The 15838-nt window shown below is 41.2% G+C and overlaps 1 protein-coding gene across 1 annotated transcript; it reads right to left on the bottom strand.

The window, feature by feature from the left end:
* Positions 1–682: 682 nt before the first annotated feature.
* On the bottom strand, positions 683–14904 carry cpn1 (carboxypeptidase N, polypeptide 1). Its single transcript, XM_063482001.1, has 9 exons — positions 14510–14904; positions 12718–12914; positions 10957–11112; positions 5739–5915; positions 5510–5621; positions 3349–3488; positions 2209–2308; positions 1213–1331; positions 683–1090 (listed from the first exon to the last, which is right to left on the bottom strand). The coding sequence occupies exons 1-9, from the start codon at positions 14742–14744 to the stop codon at positions 980–982; spliced, it is 1347 nt and encodes a 448-aa protein (XP_063338071.1). The 5' UTR covers positions 14745–14904; the 3' UTR covers positions 683–979.
* Positions 14905–15838: the final 934 nt, after the last annotated feature.

The following is a 15838-nucleotide window of genomic DNA, read 5'->3' as shown; positions in this document are numbered from 1 at the left end:
CTGTGTCCAGTCGGTGTCTGTGTCTGCCATGCTCCCACGTCTCTGTTCCCTCTGTTGCAGTGTCTGCTTGCGAGTCTGTCTGTAAGTTCAGTCTGTTTCCTGTTTTACTTTGAAAGTCCGTATCTCATGTTAATGTGTCTGGTTTTGCTTCCTTTGACTTGTCAGCCCTGATTTGCCCCAGCTGTGTTTCCCTCCTGTCTCCCATTCCCTGATTGCTCCCCCTGTGTATTTAAGCCCTGTGTTTTCATCTTACTGTGTGTTCTGGCTACCTGTGTGAGTTTCTATTGTCATTTTTGTTACTTTTGAGTTCACATTTTCCCTCTGAATGTCTGCACTTATCACCTGCCTGCACAAAGCCTCACTTGACATTGATTTTTTTGAAAAAGAATTGTTATTACCAAAAAAGTTAAATAATATTAACCCTTAAGATCAAGTCTAAAGGCCAATTAAGTATTTTATAATGTGAAAAAGACAATCCTGTGAAATATTTTGAAATCAATAAATGCAAAATATTTAAAAATGAATGTCCATTTCAGTGAATCAGTGTATTAATATCTATTATATACTTTAAATGTGTACCTGAGTGCACGTTTCTTTTTTTTTTATTGCCCTGTTTTTCAGAGCAATAAACCAGCAATAATAAAGAAGTCTTAAATACAGATGGTAAAAACATTTCTTTAATTTCATTTTCACTTACCATCAAATTATTGTAATCAAAACCAAAAAAATATCCTTTACAAATACAGGCTAGCTGTGTTCATACAAATTAAAACTGTTGGATAAATACACCAGCCTTTCAACAGTTTCTTGATACAGAAAAACAAAACCCAAAAAGGAAATAGACGCTAGGACTACAAAGGTATGTTAAGGTCGTGTATCATTTACATAATTCATACGTGTATGCATGTGTATGTTTTTTGTACGAGCTCTTCTGTGTATTTGTTTATGACTGTGTGCCATCTAAATGATTGTCCATGCCTCATCTTGGGCCAAGCTTCAAGGGGGCTTTAGGAGATGAGAGGTTCCTCCTGCCGTGGTGCGGCTTCACCTTCAGGTTTTGTTTTGGTGCTGGTTTCAAGTAAAAATGAAGCTGTCAAGGACCAGATGGAATAAAAGGTGTGAGTTAGTTTATTTAGAAGACATAAAAACACACACCACACAATAACCACATGTTTGTTCAGAGGTGCTGTAACCATACGAGCAGAAACCAACCTGTATGGCCTCAGCTGGTCCCACTGTGACAGTGCTGGTGAAAGGGAGGTAACCGGGCGCAGAGGCTGTTACAGTGTAAGTGCCTGGCAACAGAAGTCTGAAGTAGTCGCCATCAACTCCTGGAGGAGCACATACAAGGAAAATTATGAGACTCGTACAGTCACTGTATCTTAATTAATTAAACATATGCCTGAAGTGCCACCAATATGTCGACAATGACGGTAGTTTTTAACATAAAAAAAATAATTCACACTAAATAAAGAAAGTTGTTGGTGCCAAATTGGAAACTGATGATGAACCACGCGATGCCGTGATGCCAATATGGAATATGGATCCTCTGAGGAATGTTTGCAGTACTTTGTTAAATATGTGGCATGAAGAATCAAAGTAGTTCTAAAGGCAAAAAAGGGGCTTATCCCTGTACTAGTGAGATGCACCTGTTGAACTGGCTGGTGAGTGTACAGGCTGCACGTCTTGATAGGTGACTTTAATTTCTCTCAAGTTGCATTTCCACCACTGACCAGTAGAGGATGACTTGCTCCGTTATATCTGTGCTTGACTTCCACACCACACCATTAGATGCACTTGACTGTCCTTTTGCGTGTGAGGATTGAATGCACTTTTAAAATTTGGGTATCATACTAAAATTTAGCTACATCGCTAAAAGTCTTGTAGAGATTGCGTCTTGTTTCATTCTGTTTTATTTCCAAAGGATCATATTTTTATGGAAGTGAGACTCAAAGTCGACTTCTGGCTGCTCAAGGCATTCGATTCATGCAGAAGTTATTGTTAGTGCCTGCCATTAGTCATGCAGTATGTGTCCTTGTCTCATTTTGAAATGACAGACCGACACCGGATGTTATCAAACACTGGTCTTCTATTTCACTGGCTGGGACACTAGACAATCAGTCACAACAAATCCAGCTTCCACACCTATCAAGTTTTGGAGTGAAAGAAAAAAAAAATAACCACATATACACCAAAAGTCCCTGTTACCTGCGGTCACATCATGGTTGATGCCAGCTACTGAGATCTCTGCTTTGCTGATGGGGTTGTTGTTTTCATCATACACCATGCCTTTTATCCCATGATGCACCTGAGAAAAGACGAAACGTGTACATACTTTAAATATTGAAGTATATTTAATAAAATCTAAGGTTTGGAAATTGGATTCCTATCGTATGTTTGATGTGTAAAGTTGTCTGTAGTCTCAAGAGCTTAAAAAAGGAAGGTGACTGGACGTCTTTAAGTTTTTTTGAAGATGTTTGACTTCATCCAGAAAGTTTCTTCAAAGCTTTCTGCACTTACTCATGTTTATTAGCACATACGCTCAAAACCTTGAAACCTAAAGTCTGAAATACTGACTTAAAGTAATTTCATTATATGTACATTTTGTTACAAAACTTTAGATTTAATGGAATCTGTTCAAATGAAATTGACTTTCTCGGTATACATTCAGTTTATACCAAACATATTTTCCCAATTGATTAATTATTTATATATTTCAGTTGCATTTTGCTCAAAATTATTGCCTAATGCTTACAAAAGAAAAGATTACACTTGAATATACTTTAAATGTTAAGGTTTTTTTTTAAAAGAAAATACTGTATGTGCTAATAAATACAAGTGAATATGAAGGAATCCTAAGCTACATTTCTACACCTCAGACTTAATTAACACTCCTTAGGCTCAGCAGTGTTCAGCAGCTAAAGAAAGACCAGAACAGCATCTGCAGGCCCAGTTTAGTTTGTTTAATCAGTGCTTTGCAAAAAATGTATGCAACTGGGGGCCCACCCTTACAGAAACATTATTAGTGGCAAAGCATCGCTTTTTGAATCTCAGTGGAATAAAGGACATGTTGTTGTCCTCAGACCACGGCCTTGTTTCATCCTCGAAGAAGGGTAAAAGTCAGATTACTCATATTACACAGAATTTCACGCATCTAATTTTTTGGTCACTTTATCCCAGAGGTGACTGCCAATATTCACAAGACACCAGGGCAGCAGACTCACGACTCTTGGCAGTTGGGTTTTTATGTGTAATAGTGTAGCTGTGTATGTGTGGTGCATTGAGCTCCAATAAATTAAATACTCTTTCAGTATAACTCTGATTTGCCAAATTTTGTCATGTGCAAACCTGTTCTAGGTATGAAACCAGCGCTTCCCGGTTGCCCAGCCATTCTCTCGGCAGTGCTGATGCCGGAGGAAACTTATCGCAGCTCAGCTCCAGAGTGATCTCGAAGCAGTTGGTGTACAAGTAGTTGAAGTCCTGCATGCCTGAAACACATATAAATATTTTAGGAGGACAATAAATGTATTAATGTGGCTCTTCACTTTAGATTTCTAGGTCTTTGCAACAGGACACATTAGTTATATTTATAGATTCAAACTGTTTTTTTTCCACCACACTTTGCCTCTTGAGGGAGCTGTTCAAAATTTTAGGAGTATAAGTTGCTTTAAAAAAAATGTATGTTTTTGGCTTTACAATATGGCTCCACTTTTCATCAAAAACAAATGTACAAGGAGCCAGAAGGGAGGGAAGGTTCATATGTAACCCCATAGACCCCGACATAACACTTGGAGCAGAAAGACCTGGTAAAATAAACATAGCATGCTGCTTCTAAGTGAGACTCTGGGCGTTTTCAGTCAGTTCAAAAGCTCGCATGACTCAAATGAAAAGCTCATCAGACTCACACTGCTGAGGAGAAACCAGAGCAGCCCAGATCAGGACTTACGCATCAAAGAAATGGGGGTTGTTATTGTTGCAGTTGCAGATTAACTGAGCTGAAACTGAATATATGCCCAGAGAGTTGGATAAACTTGGTATTTTTTAACTTCCAAGAATTCATTACTGTAACAGTGCATTACTGTAAGCTTTCATTAAAAAGCAGCACACAAGTTTTCCAACCATGAGAGGGTGAGGAGTTTAAGTTTCGTGCGGGCGCCTAAGGCTGTGTGACTCCTGAGAGGGTCTCTGCCAGCATGGAGGAGGAAGTTTAATGAATGCATATTTTCAGCTATAACAAGAAATTTCACAAAATTCAAAACTCTCTTCAAGCTTCAGTTCCATTTATAGAGTTTATGGGATTTTACACAAAAAAAAAAAGAGCGGTGGGGAGGCCAGCTGAGCCGTATGATTCGTTTCAACCTCACTAAAAGGCGAGGTCCTCTCCAGCTTAGTTAAAATTTAAAGGATCCTTCACTTAAAGAAAAAAAAAAGGAATTGTCACCACTATCTCCAAGGTTGCCTTGTAGACTTTAACCCTTTAAAGCCTGGACTATGAAATAATTGCCAGAAAAATCAAGTTTAAAAAAAAAAAAGGTCCACTAAAAAAAAAAGCGTTCCTCTGAAAATGTTCAGGTACAAGGACTGGACTTTTAAAAATAAAAAGTCTAAAGAAGAACTTTGAAAGACCTTCAGAAAACTTGGAGAACTACTGCTCAAGGTCTGGCTTCCTGGAAGCAAAATATAAAGAAATTAGAGGTGACTTGAGACTTTTTCAGAGTGCTGCATGCTGCCTGCTGATGGTGCGGATCGTATTGAATGGGTGCCTTTTACACCCTCTGTCCACCGCTCTACTGCTAGAGCAGCTGGCAGTGTGCAGGAGGTAAGGGGGGTTAAGGCAAGTGCAAACGCAGTGCATGATGACACTGGGGAAGCGTGCCTTGCGAGCCAGTCAGTGCATTTCATTCATGCTGAAGGTAATGACAGCAGGAAGCCATTACTCAGATGGGCTTGTCTTTCTTTAGAAGGAGAATTACAGCGATTGTTCCACAGCTAATGGAAATTTTGCATGTAGGCAAGGAACAATGTGTTTTGTACGTAGGATAGTAGACTGTGTGCTCATGTGGCAGGGCACTTTTTTCAGCTCATTTTTATTTAAACTGATAATTTAGCTATTATCTTATTTGGCTTTCGAATTCCAAAATGTCTGGGGGGTGTAATAGTTTACTTTCTAAGTAGCTGTTTATATTATCAGTTTGTACATACTGGAATGTTGGCAACCAGTACTTCTCTTGAAACCTAAGAGGTCAGGACAACAGTTAGTGTTGTTGGTGTTGAGCCACAGCACTAACATTTGTGGTGCCAAAGCAGCATAATATAAATCCAGATGCAGACTCACTGGCCAAAAATAGATGTAAACAGCGTGTAAATAATTTAGTTTGAATTACGATTAATTCAATTACGAAAGTCAGCCTCAGTAATAATTTAGAGACTGCTCCAAGTGAGTCTCTTGTGCTTTTACTATGCATTTCTGTTGTCTTCCCTTCTGCTCAGGAGAAGACGTTTTGCTCACCTTTGGACAAAGAGTACCAGCTGGCCCCATTGGTGATCCCCTCATCAAAGTAGTCGCCACAGTTCCAGCCCTTGTGCATCCAGCCGTGACCGTATGAGTAGGTTCTCGCCAACTGTCATCACACACAAAAGCACACGGCCCCATTCGTCCGCATGTTTTCATACACACACAACAGGCAGTGACGGTATGAGATGTGTGTCACATCTGGAAATTTTAATCTGTCACGCACCTTTCTGAAGATCTTGTCATCAGGCGTGGCCGAATAGGTGGTCCGCCCTCGAACGCGCCCATCTCTCGACTTGTCGAAGGGGTAATTGGCCACCACGGCTCCTCCGTGAAGATTCGCTGACAGGATGAAGTTGTAATTTTGCATCCATTTTATCACAGCCAAAGTCTCTGGTTGAACCTGGGGAGGATGGGAAGCAGGACATTTAAGATTTACTGTACTTGCAGGACCACGTGCATGCATCTTTATTCCAATTCCCCAAATGAAACAATCTAATCCCACTTGAGAACCTGTCAAAATGTCTCTAAATCACTAAATAAGTTATGATGCGGAATCCCGTACAGTCTTTACGTCACCTGAGATATTTCCCAAACAACATCACTGGGTTGACATCTGGTTTTCTTTTCACCCAAAGCTCCTGGCTTCTCTGGTTGGCTGCTTATCTGGACAAACCCCGGTTTCCTCTGCTTTGCCTTATGGACATATTTTCTCTCTGCCTTTCTTTTTCACTTAATCATTTTGCAAAAATGGTTAGAGTTTAAAGAATCTTCTACTTTGCTCAAGCACATTTAATGATTCAACTAGCTCCTCCTAAATGCAAAGGAATGGTTAGCTTCATGGTTAAAGAATACCAACCATTTCAGTTTATGATAAATTCAATCAGAATATACAAAATTCACAAACTGAAGCTGGACTTAGCAACAAAGGAGTGGAAAGGTACAGTTACGTGTACATATAATTCATAATATGCAAACTGATTTAAAGGTTTTTGATCACTTTGCTAATTAATTCATCAAATTCTGCATGAACGGGATCAGCCTCAGCCAGATGGCATCTCCATTGCATTGCTGCAGACCTTGAAATTTCACTTGGGGCTGCCATTTATTTTCTCTGTCAGCGTTAACTCTCCTCACACTCTCAGAGCCATTTATCACGTTTGGAGACGAGGCGTAATACCTCTCCTTGAATATGGTATGTAGGACAATAAACACAGTCTGACTCTGTTCAAGAATAATCAAGCTGATCAGAGCCCCGTGACCTTGAACAGAGCAGCTGTAACCAAAAGGTCTGGCTCTCGTTTTGAACGCCGGCAGGAATTTATTATCTGTAGATCTTTATATATACTTGTGCATCCTTTGAAATAAGAGCTGTCACCGCGGTGTAGGGTTACACACGAAGGACAGACACGGCCATATCGCAGTGTTAAAGAGCTCTACTAACAACAGAGGATACTACCTCATATTAAATGCAAAGAGAAGCAAATCAAACATTCTGGATCACTTAGAGGATCGCTGACAGTCTGAAGTTAGTTTTCACACTGGGTGAGGGATGTCCTCTGGAGGCCAGTCAAATGTCAGTGGATACTTTTGCAAAAGGAGCCTTGTTTTATGTCGGGCTCTTCTGGGGCTCTGTAAATAAGGTATTTCTAAGAGAAATGAAAGTGAAACTTGGAAAATGTGCTGCTGCCCAGTTCTCAGTCTTATTTTACCACATCTTATGGAGCACACTCAGTTTAGTCTTGCACTTGTTCCAGTGAAGAAAGTTTCATCACTTAGCTAAATTAGTAAAAGCTGCATTCTCGAGCCTGCAGGGCTTGAGGCTTTATGTGAGAATGTAATCCTGACCAGCATAAATGAAGCAGCTGTAAGACAAGCACAGTTACCCTTTTGTGTTTCTGCATCAGGAGACAGTCATATGTACAGACTCCCTGGCTCTCTGGTTTTGCAGTTAGAGGTTAAAAAACACAATTTTCCACCTTTGCTTGGGAACAAAAGTGGTGTGCCGACAGGGAAAGAAAAAGAAAACTACACTGAAACCACCTTTCTGTAATGACATGCCCTGTCAAAACTGCTTAAAACACTGAAAAGAGTTATTTTGAGCAAAGAGAAATCAATCACGCATTCATTTTAAAGCACTGATATGACTTTCTTTGTTTCCTAAAGGATAATATTTACTCCTCATAAACTGAAATCAAGCACATTGCATGCTTGCAATCCACTTGGCAACTGGATTAAAGCAGAGATGTCAAACTCATTCAAATTTTTCATTTCGCAGACCACTTTGAGTTTAACTGGACCAGTGAAACTTCCATTTCTGCCAGTATAAAGAAGTAAACTACACCTTTAATCCATGAGATGTCTTAATATAAGACAAAGAAGTGCAATTTCAAGAGTTCACCTCAGTTTTTCTGATATGTAACAAACATGCTGCTGTATTAAATTAAAGAAATCCATCAGCACGACTCTGGTTTTAAATTATAAGAATTAAATGTATAAAATTACAGAAAAGGTTTTGGTAGCTCATTGCTCAGACTGTCCTGTAAATATAGAACAGACTGTCACTACTAATTGAGAGAAAATGTTTTAGTTTTTTTTTACTGTAGACCAGAGATGGGCAGAAACGCGTTACTTGTAACGCGTCACTGTAATCCGAATACTTTTTTCGAGTAACGAGTAAAGTAAGGATTACTATTGCAAAAAAAGGTAATTAGATTACTGTTACTTTCCCGTAAGCACGCTGCGTTACTGCGTTACTAAAACCGTGATTTTTTTTGCGAGAGTGTCTCATGACAATGACGTAAGCGAGTGCGACGTTCGTGGCAACAGCTGTGTGCAGATCAAAAATGGATAATACAACGAGTGCGGGAGAGAGTATGACCGTGCAGCGTTTAAAGCGTGGAAGTACTGACCTTACTTTGAGTTTGATTCCGTAAAAAGTGACAAAAAATATTAGCGTCCGCTGCTCACTGCGTGGGAAGAAAACTTCTTTTTACAGCGAAAAAACCCCTAAACGTCTGAGCAAGCACCGAGTGCGCTACCACGGAATGGGAAATTCACAAACTGCTGTATCCTTCCACTGACCGCTGTGGCACACCTGCACCAGGGCAAACCTCCGCCTGCCCCACTCCTGCTATACAGGTGAAAATAGGGCAACAGGGCCGCAGAGTCTTTGATTTTATTTCTTTTCTGCTGCGTTTTACGTGCATCTATTTGAAAGAGTGAGTGTAAACACAAAAAACGATTTTATTTTATATGCTGGAATATGCAGAAAATAGGTTTAAATGTTAAACAAATTTCTTCCAGTCAGATAATGTTGCATATAATTTAATGTTTGCTTGATGCATAAAGTTAAAAGATTAAAACTAATAAAACAAGTTTTAAAAAGAGACTTTTTCATTTGATTACATTTTATATGATGGATTATGCAGAAAAAGTAGAATTGGGCTGAAAGATCTATTGCTTTATTACCTATTTAGGGGATAAATCATGTTTTAAAAAGTAACTAAGTAACTAATTACTTTTGAAAATAAGTAATCAGTAAAGTAACGGGATTACTTTTTTGGAGAAGTAATCAGTAATAAGTTACTGATTACTTTTTTCAAGTAACTAAAGCTAGCATGAATGTCCATGGGCAAGGCTTTATTAATAGGAAAAACTACAATGTAAAACTTCTAAAAAAAAAAAAAAAAAAAGTCTCAAATTTACACCCTTGTCTTTGTCTGGGCATTTCTAGCCCCAGGGCCTTATGTTTGACACCCTCTCCTAAAGCATAGCCTGTTTCATTTTTTCCCCCCTAATAAATAATTTACAAAGTGAACATGTTATATTTAATAAGACTTGACACGAGCAAGTGAGACCATAAATGTGTAAGGAAAACACTGAGGTCATAAACCAAATGAGGGTCATTTTCTCGTAGGCTTCTACCCACCTCTTGCCCTGTGACAGCTGAAATACCCCCGCCCCTCCTCCGCACGTGCACCTAAGTCGGCGAAGTTGATTTCTTTTTGGGTCTGCCCATAAGAAGAAGGGTTTATATGTATGTTTAAGACACTTCCACGCGGATTATATCCATCTTTTCTATACAGTCTATCACTAAATCTAGCCAAAAGTATTTTAATTTGGACGGTTCGAGATATAATCAACTTTGGGTTCATATTTCAGTTCTCAAAACATTAAGCTATCTAGCAGTTTTAATAAAAACTGACTGTCCTTAGAGGGAGGAATTTTATTTTTCAAGGAAACTATGAACAACAGCCCTACTGAAACGGAGGCTGCAGTCAAGACACCCCCAAGGATCTGACCTTAATAGTTAAAATGTACTTTTTGGCAGGCTAGTGGCCTGTTTGACAGCATGCACTCTCATGTTACTCTCCACTGTTCATTTTACACTTCAGTGATCTGAAATAAGTACACATTGCGCTACAAAGGTCATTCAATCACCCAGAATGAAGCCAGGTCTTTCCCACAGCCAATCTGAACTCTGCTGCTTACGCCGAAACTCTGAGGGACATTTTTCTTCCTTAGTCTCAGTCACCGTGTAAGTGTGGCAGGTTTATATAGTGTCTGTTCTATGTAGAGAGCATCTGTGCTTTTATAGTGCAAACATGGCAATGTGCAGACGGTTTTGGGTAAAATCGCAGCAAAGTGAGGAGTCAGCCAGTGCCTCAGGGTAACAGTTACACTCTGACGCCGCAGAGTGGGTCACTGTAACTTCTCATGATGGTGATGAAAACCAAAAAATGTTTAGCTGAGGCTCAAAGTCCTCATAAACAGTGCATATAGTTAATCACATGTTATGACCCAGAGAAGAAGGCGGCTGTTGGCGGGGGGGGCCTTCTTCTTCTTGGGGCATTTTCTCAGCTCCAGCATCTAAAGAAATATGCAAACTAATATGACTTACCAACGCTTTTGTTCCAGTTTGTTCCAGTTTGCTGAGCTAGGTTGCCAGTTACCCCACCTGTTTCATATTTCAAATACGAATGAGGGCAACCACAGTGTCTATGCTAAGAGCTATAGCCTGCTATGTGCAAGATAAGCAAACAGGTCTAGGCTATACAGGCACACAGAAAAAAGTCACAAAATGAAGCAGAGAACCTACCAAGGAGTCTACTGAGTCTACTCACATTTAAATATATGGACTTTTTTATTATTTAGCTAAGACACAGCTGGCACTGGCATCTCATCGAGTGCAGATCTCATGAATTTGTTTATGTCAACAAAGTTAAAGCCAAGATAACCCAACTATGTTACAGCTGCTCATTATTCAGCTTCGCTCACACGCTCACACGAGCATGATAAATGCACTCATCCATCCTCCTCCTCGCTCCCTCGTTCTCTCTCACCCACATATGCTCCGAGCCACACATACTTGCATACACACACAGACACTTTAACACACACATACACCCTCAAACAGTTTCCGTGTATTCAGCAGAACTGACCTGATGCTCCCAGTTGTCCGGCAGGGGCAGGTGGTGGTTTCGTCCTTTGGTTTTCTCGTAGTAGTACATGAGCGCGTTCAGGTCCGGAAAGTCGCGGTTTAGATCGATATCTCTGGCATTCCCTCGACCCACTAGGTAACCGTTGAACTCCGGACCCTGTTGATGCACAGATCACAAAAAAAACATATTTTTTTAAACTGGTGAGTAATCTTGCTCTTTCCCACCAGAATGATTAAATGATCATATTTTGGCTTGTGACGTTAAGGTTTCCTGAGGTCAAGTTATGAGCTCAAATTTCTCGGAAGCAGTAAAACAAAGCTGAATTTATTATTCCCCAGTCCTCAGAGGCTATCTATAGAGCAACAACAGTCAAGTATTTTTCCCAAAATGGATTTTTAAGACCGTGCAACAAATCCATGATACTGAGTGTGCTAACAGCCGGACAGATAGACTGTCACAATCGGTTAAAAGTACCCAAAGTCAAAGTACTTTAAGCAAAAAGCTCAAGTTCTCTCTCTTAGGCAGTTTTTTTTTTCTACTGCTGGATCTTAATGATGTCATAGACAGCAGGTACACCTGCTGTGGGCACAGAAGCCCCTCCTACCTGCTGTTATGCCTTCTGTTTGCAAGGGACAGGCAATCAGAAGAAAGCTGGCTTAAAGGGAACAGCTTTTTCCCCCTCACTACACTGAGCATGGTAAACAGTACTCCAACTAAACATCAAATTAGTTAGCACTGTCATTGCAAGCATGTTAGGATGCTAACATTTCAGTTTAGTTAAAAGGTCTGTTTTGCTTAAATGCAGCGTCACAGGGGCATCACTAACTGTAGACTTGTTTTATTTTATGAGTGCCTTGAAATTTTCTTATTTGTTTGCATCTTTAGCTCGGACCTTTAATCTTAAATGTCACTATATGTTTTTATATATCAAGTAAAGCAAAGGGGCAATTTAATAAGCTCTTTTTTGATTGGCTTGACTTTCCTCTGTATTTCAGCGTGAGACTTTCTGAGACTTTGCAAAAGAGCTGACTGACCTGTATGTTGATGTCTATAGCTTACATTTTCTGATAAGATTTCTTCTTCTTCTTGTTTTTTTCCCTAAAAGCTTGATCACAACACTGAGTCGCCAAGGATGCTTTAAAATGAAACTGCCTTGCCATTTTTGAACAGATGCTGCTGCACCCAAACATCTGCTGACGCAACTAATTACAGTGCAGTATGTATGTGTCGTCTGAGTGGCAAAGAGAGGGACTGTCATGTGAAGCTGGTCGCTTCAGGACATATCATTAGCCAGCAAGAGACTGTGTGTGTATTTGTGTTGGAGCAGTCTGCGTGTGTATCAGTTGTTTCACGGCCCATAATTACCCCTGACACAAAGTTAGGGGCTTTCTTGGGAAGCTGATAGATGGGATTATTACAGACGCAAGCAAACGGTGGAGAAAAATCATCAACTACTGTTTGACTCGTAGTCGCTCGTCTTACACAAACACACACACACATGTATTTATTTAAAAATCCTAAAAGATTTTTTTACAAAAACGTTATCAGATGGATTGAGCTGTGTGGCTCGCAGGTGTTTAGTTTCACTCAGGGACCTCAACATTTCTAATATTTCCACTGCCAAGAACAAAACCAAGGGAAAAGAAAATAGATTTTTTTTCTCCTTCTTTGCGCGGGAGACTGTTTCTTTGAAAAAACACAGCCAGAGACGTCCCAGAGGGAGTTTTGTTTTGGCACGTCTAAGCCTAAAGCTCAAATTACCTGTCTGGCAGCCACCTCGTAGCCATCGGGGTTCATGGAAGGCAGGATGTGGATGCGCGTGTCGTGGATCAGCCTCACGATTCGCTGGTTTCTGGCTCGGTACTCCTCGCACAAGAACTGGGAGAACTTGATGAGAAGCTCACGCCCAAGCACCTCGTTGCCATGCATGTTGCCCACGTACTTGAACTCAGGCTCCACTGGGGAGGGAGTGGAGAAGCAGAGGGGGCACGAAGTTACAAAAAAAGCCACACAGAGCTGTCAAGTACCACATTTAAAACAGATGGCCTGAGGAAACACATGCAGAACGCCACAGTCGCAGAAATTTCTTGATAAGGGTGTTCTTACAGACATAAGCTCTGGAAATTGTGCTGATTGAATTATCTGGATGAGTTTATCTGCCATTGTTATGTGTATTTGCCACCAATCTATCAGCCTTGCTCTCTGTGCAGGGTTTCTTCCCCCTGAGGATCCCTTTATTAATCACTGCTGAGGGCAGCAAAAAACCCCAAGCACGGTTGCCAGAGGTCACCTATGACTTAACACTAGATACAAATTTGCACTAAATTTGACACTAAAACCATCACATCAAAGTATAAGCGCTTGTGGTTTTTTTTGTCATTGATACTTTCAAATCTATCAGCCCCCTTCACTAATTGTTTCAGGCATCCAAATGGCATGCTGGGCCTTGCAACTCCCCTCTTTTTCTTTAGCACAGTTCCAACTGGCCATGAGTTCACAAAACAGCGCTGGCTCCAGCGTGTATTTTAAAAAGAAAGAAAGAAAACCCACACACACTCATTCAGCAGTATGTGAAACACATGAACTTCGTACAGAGTGCAGGAGGCTTGACCCAGACTACACCTCAGGTCACTCCCCCTTCATGAAGTGTTCAGTTCCTGTTTTTCACCCTCGGTCACCTTGCGACAGAACAGGCCTACATCCTTCAATTCTACTGAAGGAAGCTTCTGAGTATGCAAACACACAGAAAAAAAAGCAGGCTTGGCTGGAGCCAAAAAAGCATTCCCTTCAGTTGTCAAGCTTTTTTTTTAAATGCAAGAATGGAAAAATCTTCCACAGCATTTCCTTGATATGACATTTTGGCCAATTTCCAATGCAAACATTGGATATAATCATACAGTAGCTTCAAACTGATTTACAAACTAAATACCTGAAGAGCTGATTCAGTGGTTTTTGTGGGAGTGTATTCAGGGTTAAATCCTTGATGACTCAAAGTGAATCTCTTTGTCATCTGCTACATTTTGTCAGTGGTCGGATGGCAAAGAAAAATCAAAATGAATCACAGATGTTGACTCGATTCTTTCACTTTTTTCTTTTTTTCCCTTCTTTTTTGTTTTCACTTTTGAGTTTTCCTCAGTTTACAGCCAGTGATGTTCAAAGCAGCCAATTCGGGATCATTTCACCTTTTCCTCCTCACTGTTAAGTCACACAGTGGTTCGGCTTCATAAAGGCAAAATCGAAAGCTTGAGACAAAACCGAAGCCCCTTGCAGACTGCTCAGTCTCCTGCCAGCTATTCTCATTGTGTGTGGCAAAAAGTAAAAGACAGATGAGGAGCCAGTAGCACAGGTTGTGCATTTGAAATCTATCATAGATTCATATCATTTGCAGATGTTTATCAGCTTTGTTGAGGAGTTGGGATTAAATTATTGAGCTGTTAAATGAATTCCATCCATCACGTTTTCTGCCAATTATCCACTTCGGCATAAAATGCAACATGAAATCATTGTACAGCATGTCACTGGGCTGTCAAACAACGGATCAGGTGTTACTTACATGCTTCGTGGATGCCCGGGTTATCGCTGAACTCCAGGACATAGAGGTGGCGACCCTCCACGCTGTGCCCGATGCTGTAAATGCGCGTGATGTAGGGGCATTCGCTCTGCACTGCAAACAGAGCTCGTACCATGTCCTCGTATTTGTGATGCTGGAAGTCTGAGCCCGACACCAGGAACCCCATCAGCCCCAGCAGGAGAGCACAGAGCCAGGGAAGAGTCCAGGGTTGCTGCATGGTCCCTTAGCCCAGGTTGTGCAGCGCAGGAGAGGCTGGCGAAGAGGCTGCCTGCAACTATGCAAACCACTCACAGGATTTCAGATGTATTCTCCTTCACACACCACACATACTGCTTGCTCCCTGCTTGCTCTTTTTCTTTCTTGTGCCCCCTCTTTTCTCCAGCTCTCTCCCTGCCTCCTCCCACATACAGTCCTCTCAGTGAAGAGCAAGTAAGGACAGCCCCCTGCTCCTTCTTTGTCTCACTCTCCTCCTCCAACAGCTGCTTCTCTCCCTCTCTCTTTCCCTTTGGGTGCTTGTCAAGTACATGCTACTTGCTTTATTAGGGGCTTCAAATGCTTCTGCTTCAAGTAGTTTGCCCCACAGCCCCCTGGGCTTTCGGCACACACACTCTGAATTTCATTCTGCCTCTGAGACACTCATTTTCCATCCCTTTCTTTGTCTCTAACTCTTGTTCTGTGCTCCCTTCCTGGGAAAGAGGGGTTGTTTCCACGGCACTGCTTTCCCCAACCCCTGCAGCCCTCAATCATCCATTCATTAACTCTTAAGTCAACACACAACCCCTGCGTCTGCGTGCACGCACGTGTGAGTGTGTGTGTACGTGCATGCACATGCGCTTGCAGCCCACAGATGAATGAGTGTGAAAGCTCTTTTGCAACCTTTGAACTGGCTTTTGTAGCTCTGTTTCCCCAAAGCACTAACACATAGAAAAACATACCAACACAGGCTCTTGCAAAAAGACTAAATGCTGCAGTTAAACTTCTAAAAGGCACAGGACGATACTGAGATGCATGCATCCCGTACAAACATACACACACACACACACACACACACACACACACACACACACACACACACACACACTACGACTACTACAGAGCGTGCAAGGGGTGCTGTCAATCAAGCCTGCTGGAGAGAAAAGGGAGCTATTTCCTCGCAGAATGTTGTGCAACTGCTTGTAGAAGCTTAAAAAAATTGAGAGGGAAAAGCAAACGTGAGGCCAAGAGAAGAAGTAGCACATGGAAAATTGAGCAACAGGAGACTCGGGAGGAGGAAGGAAAAAGGTAACAAAGACAAAGAGAGGAAGAACCCGA

The sequence above is a fragment of the Pelmatolapia mariae genome, linkage group LG8 (genome assembly GCF_036321145.2).
Source record: "Pelmatolapia mariae isolate MD_Pm_ZW linkage group LG8, Pm_UMD_F_2, whole genome shotgun sequence".
Classification (NCBI taxonomy): domain Eukaryota; kingdom Metazoa; phylum Chordata; class Actinopteri; order Cichliformes; family Cichlidae; genus Pelmatolapia; species Pelmatolapia mariae.
Note: the sequence above shows the minus strand (reverse complement) of the source record. Positions and strands in the feature narration are given on the sequence as shown.

Coding starts and splice junctions, on each gene's coding strand:
- cpn1 (XM_063482001.1), bottom strand. CDS start 14,744: ATGCAGCAACCCTGGACTCTTCCCTGGCTCTGTGCTCTCCTGCTGGGG. Junction 12,915..14,509: donor CCCGGGCATCCACGAAGCAT/GTAAGTAACACC, acceptor CTCCCTCCCCAG/TGGAGCCTGAGTTCAAGTAC. Junction 5,622..5,738: donor ATGACAAGATCTTCAGAAAG/GTGCGTGACAGA, acceptor GTGTGATGACAG/TTGGCGAGAACCTACTCATA.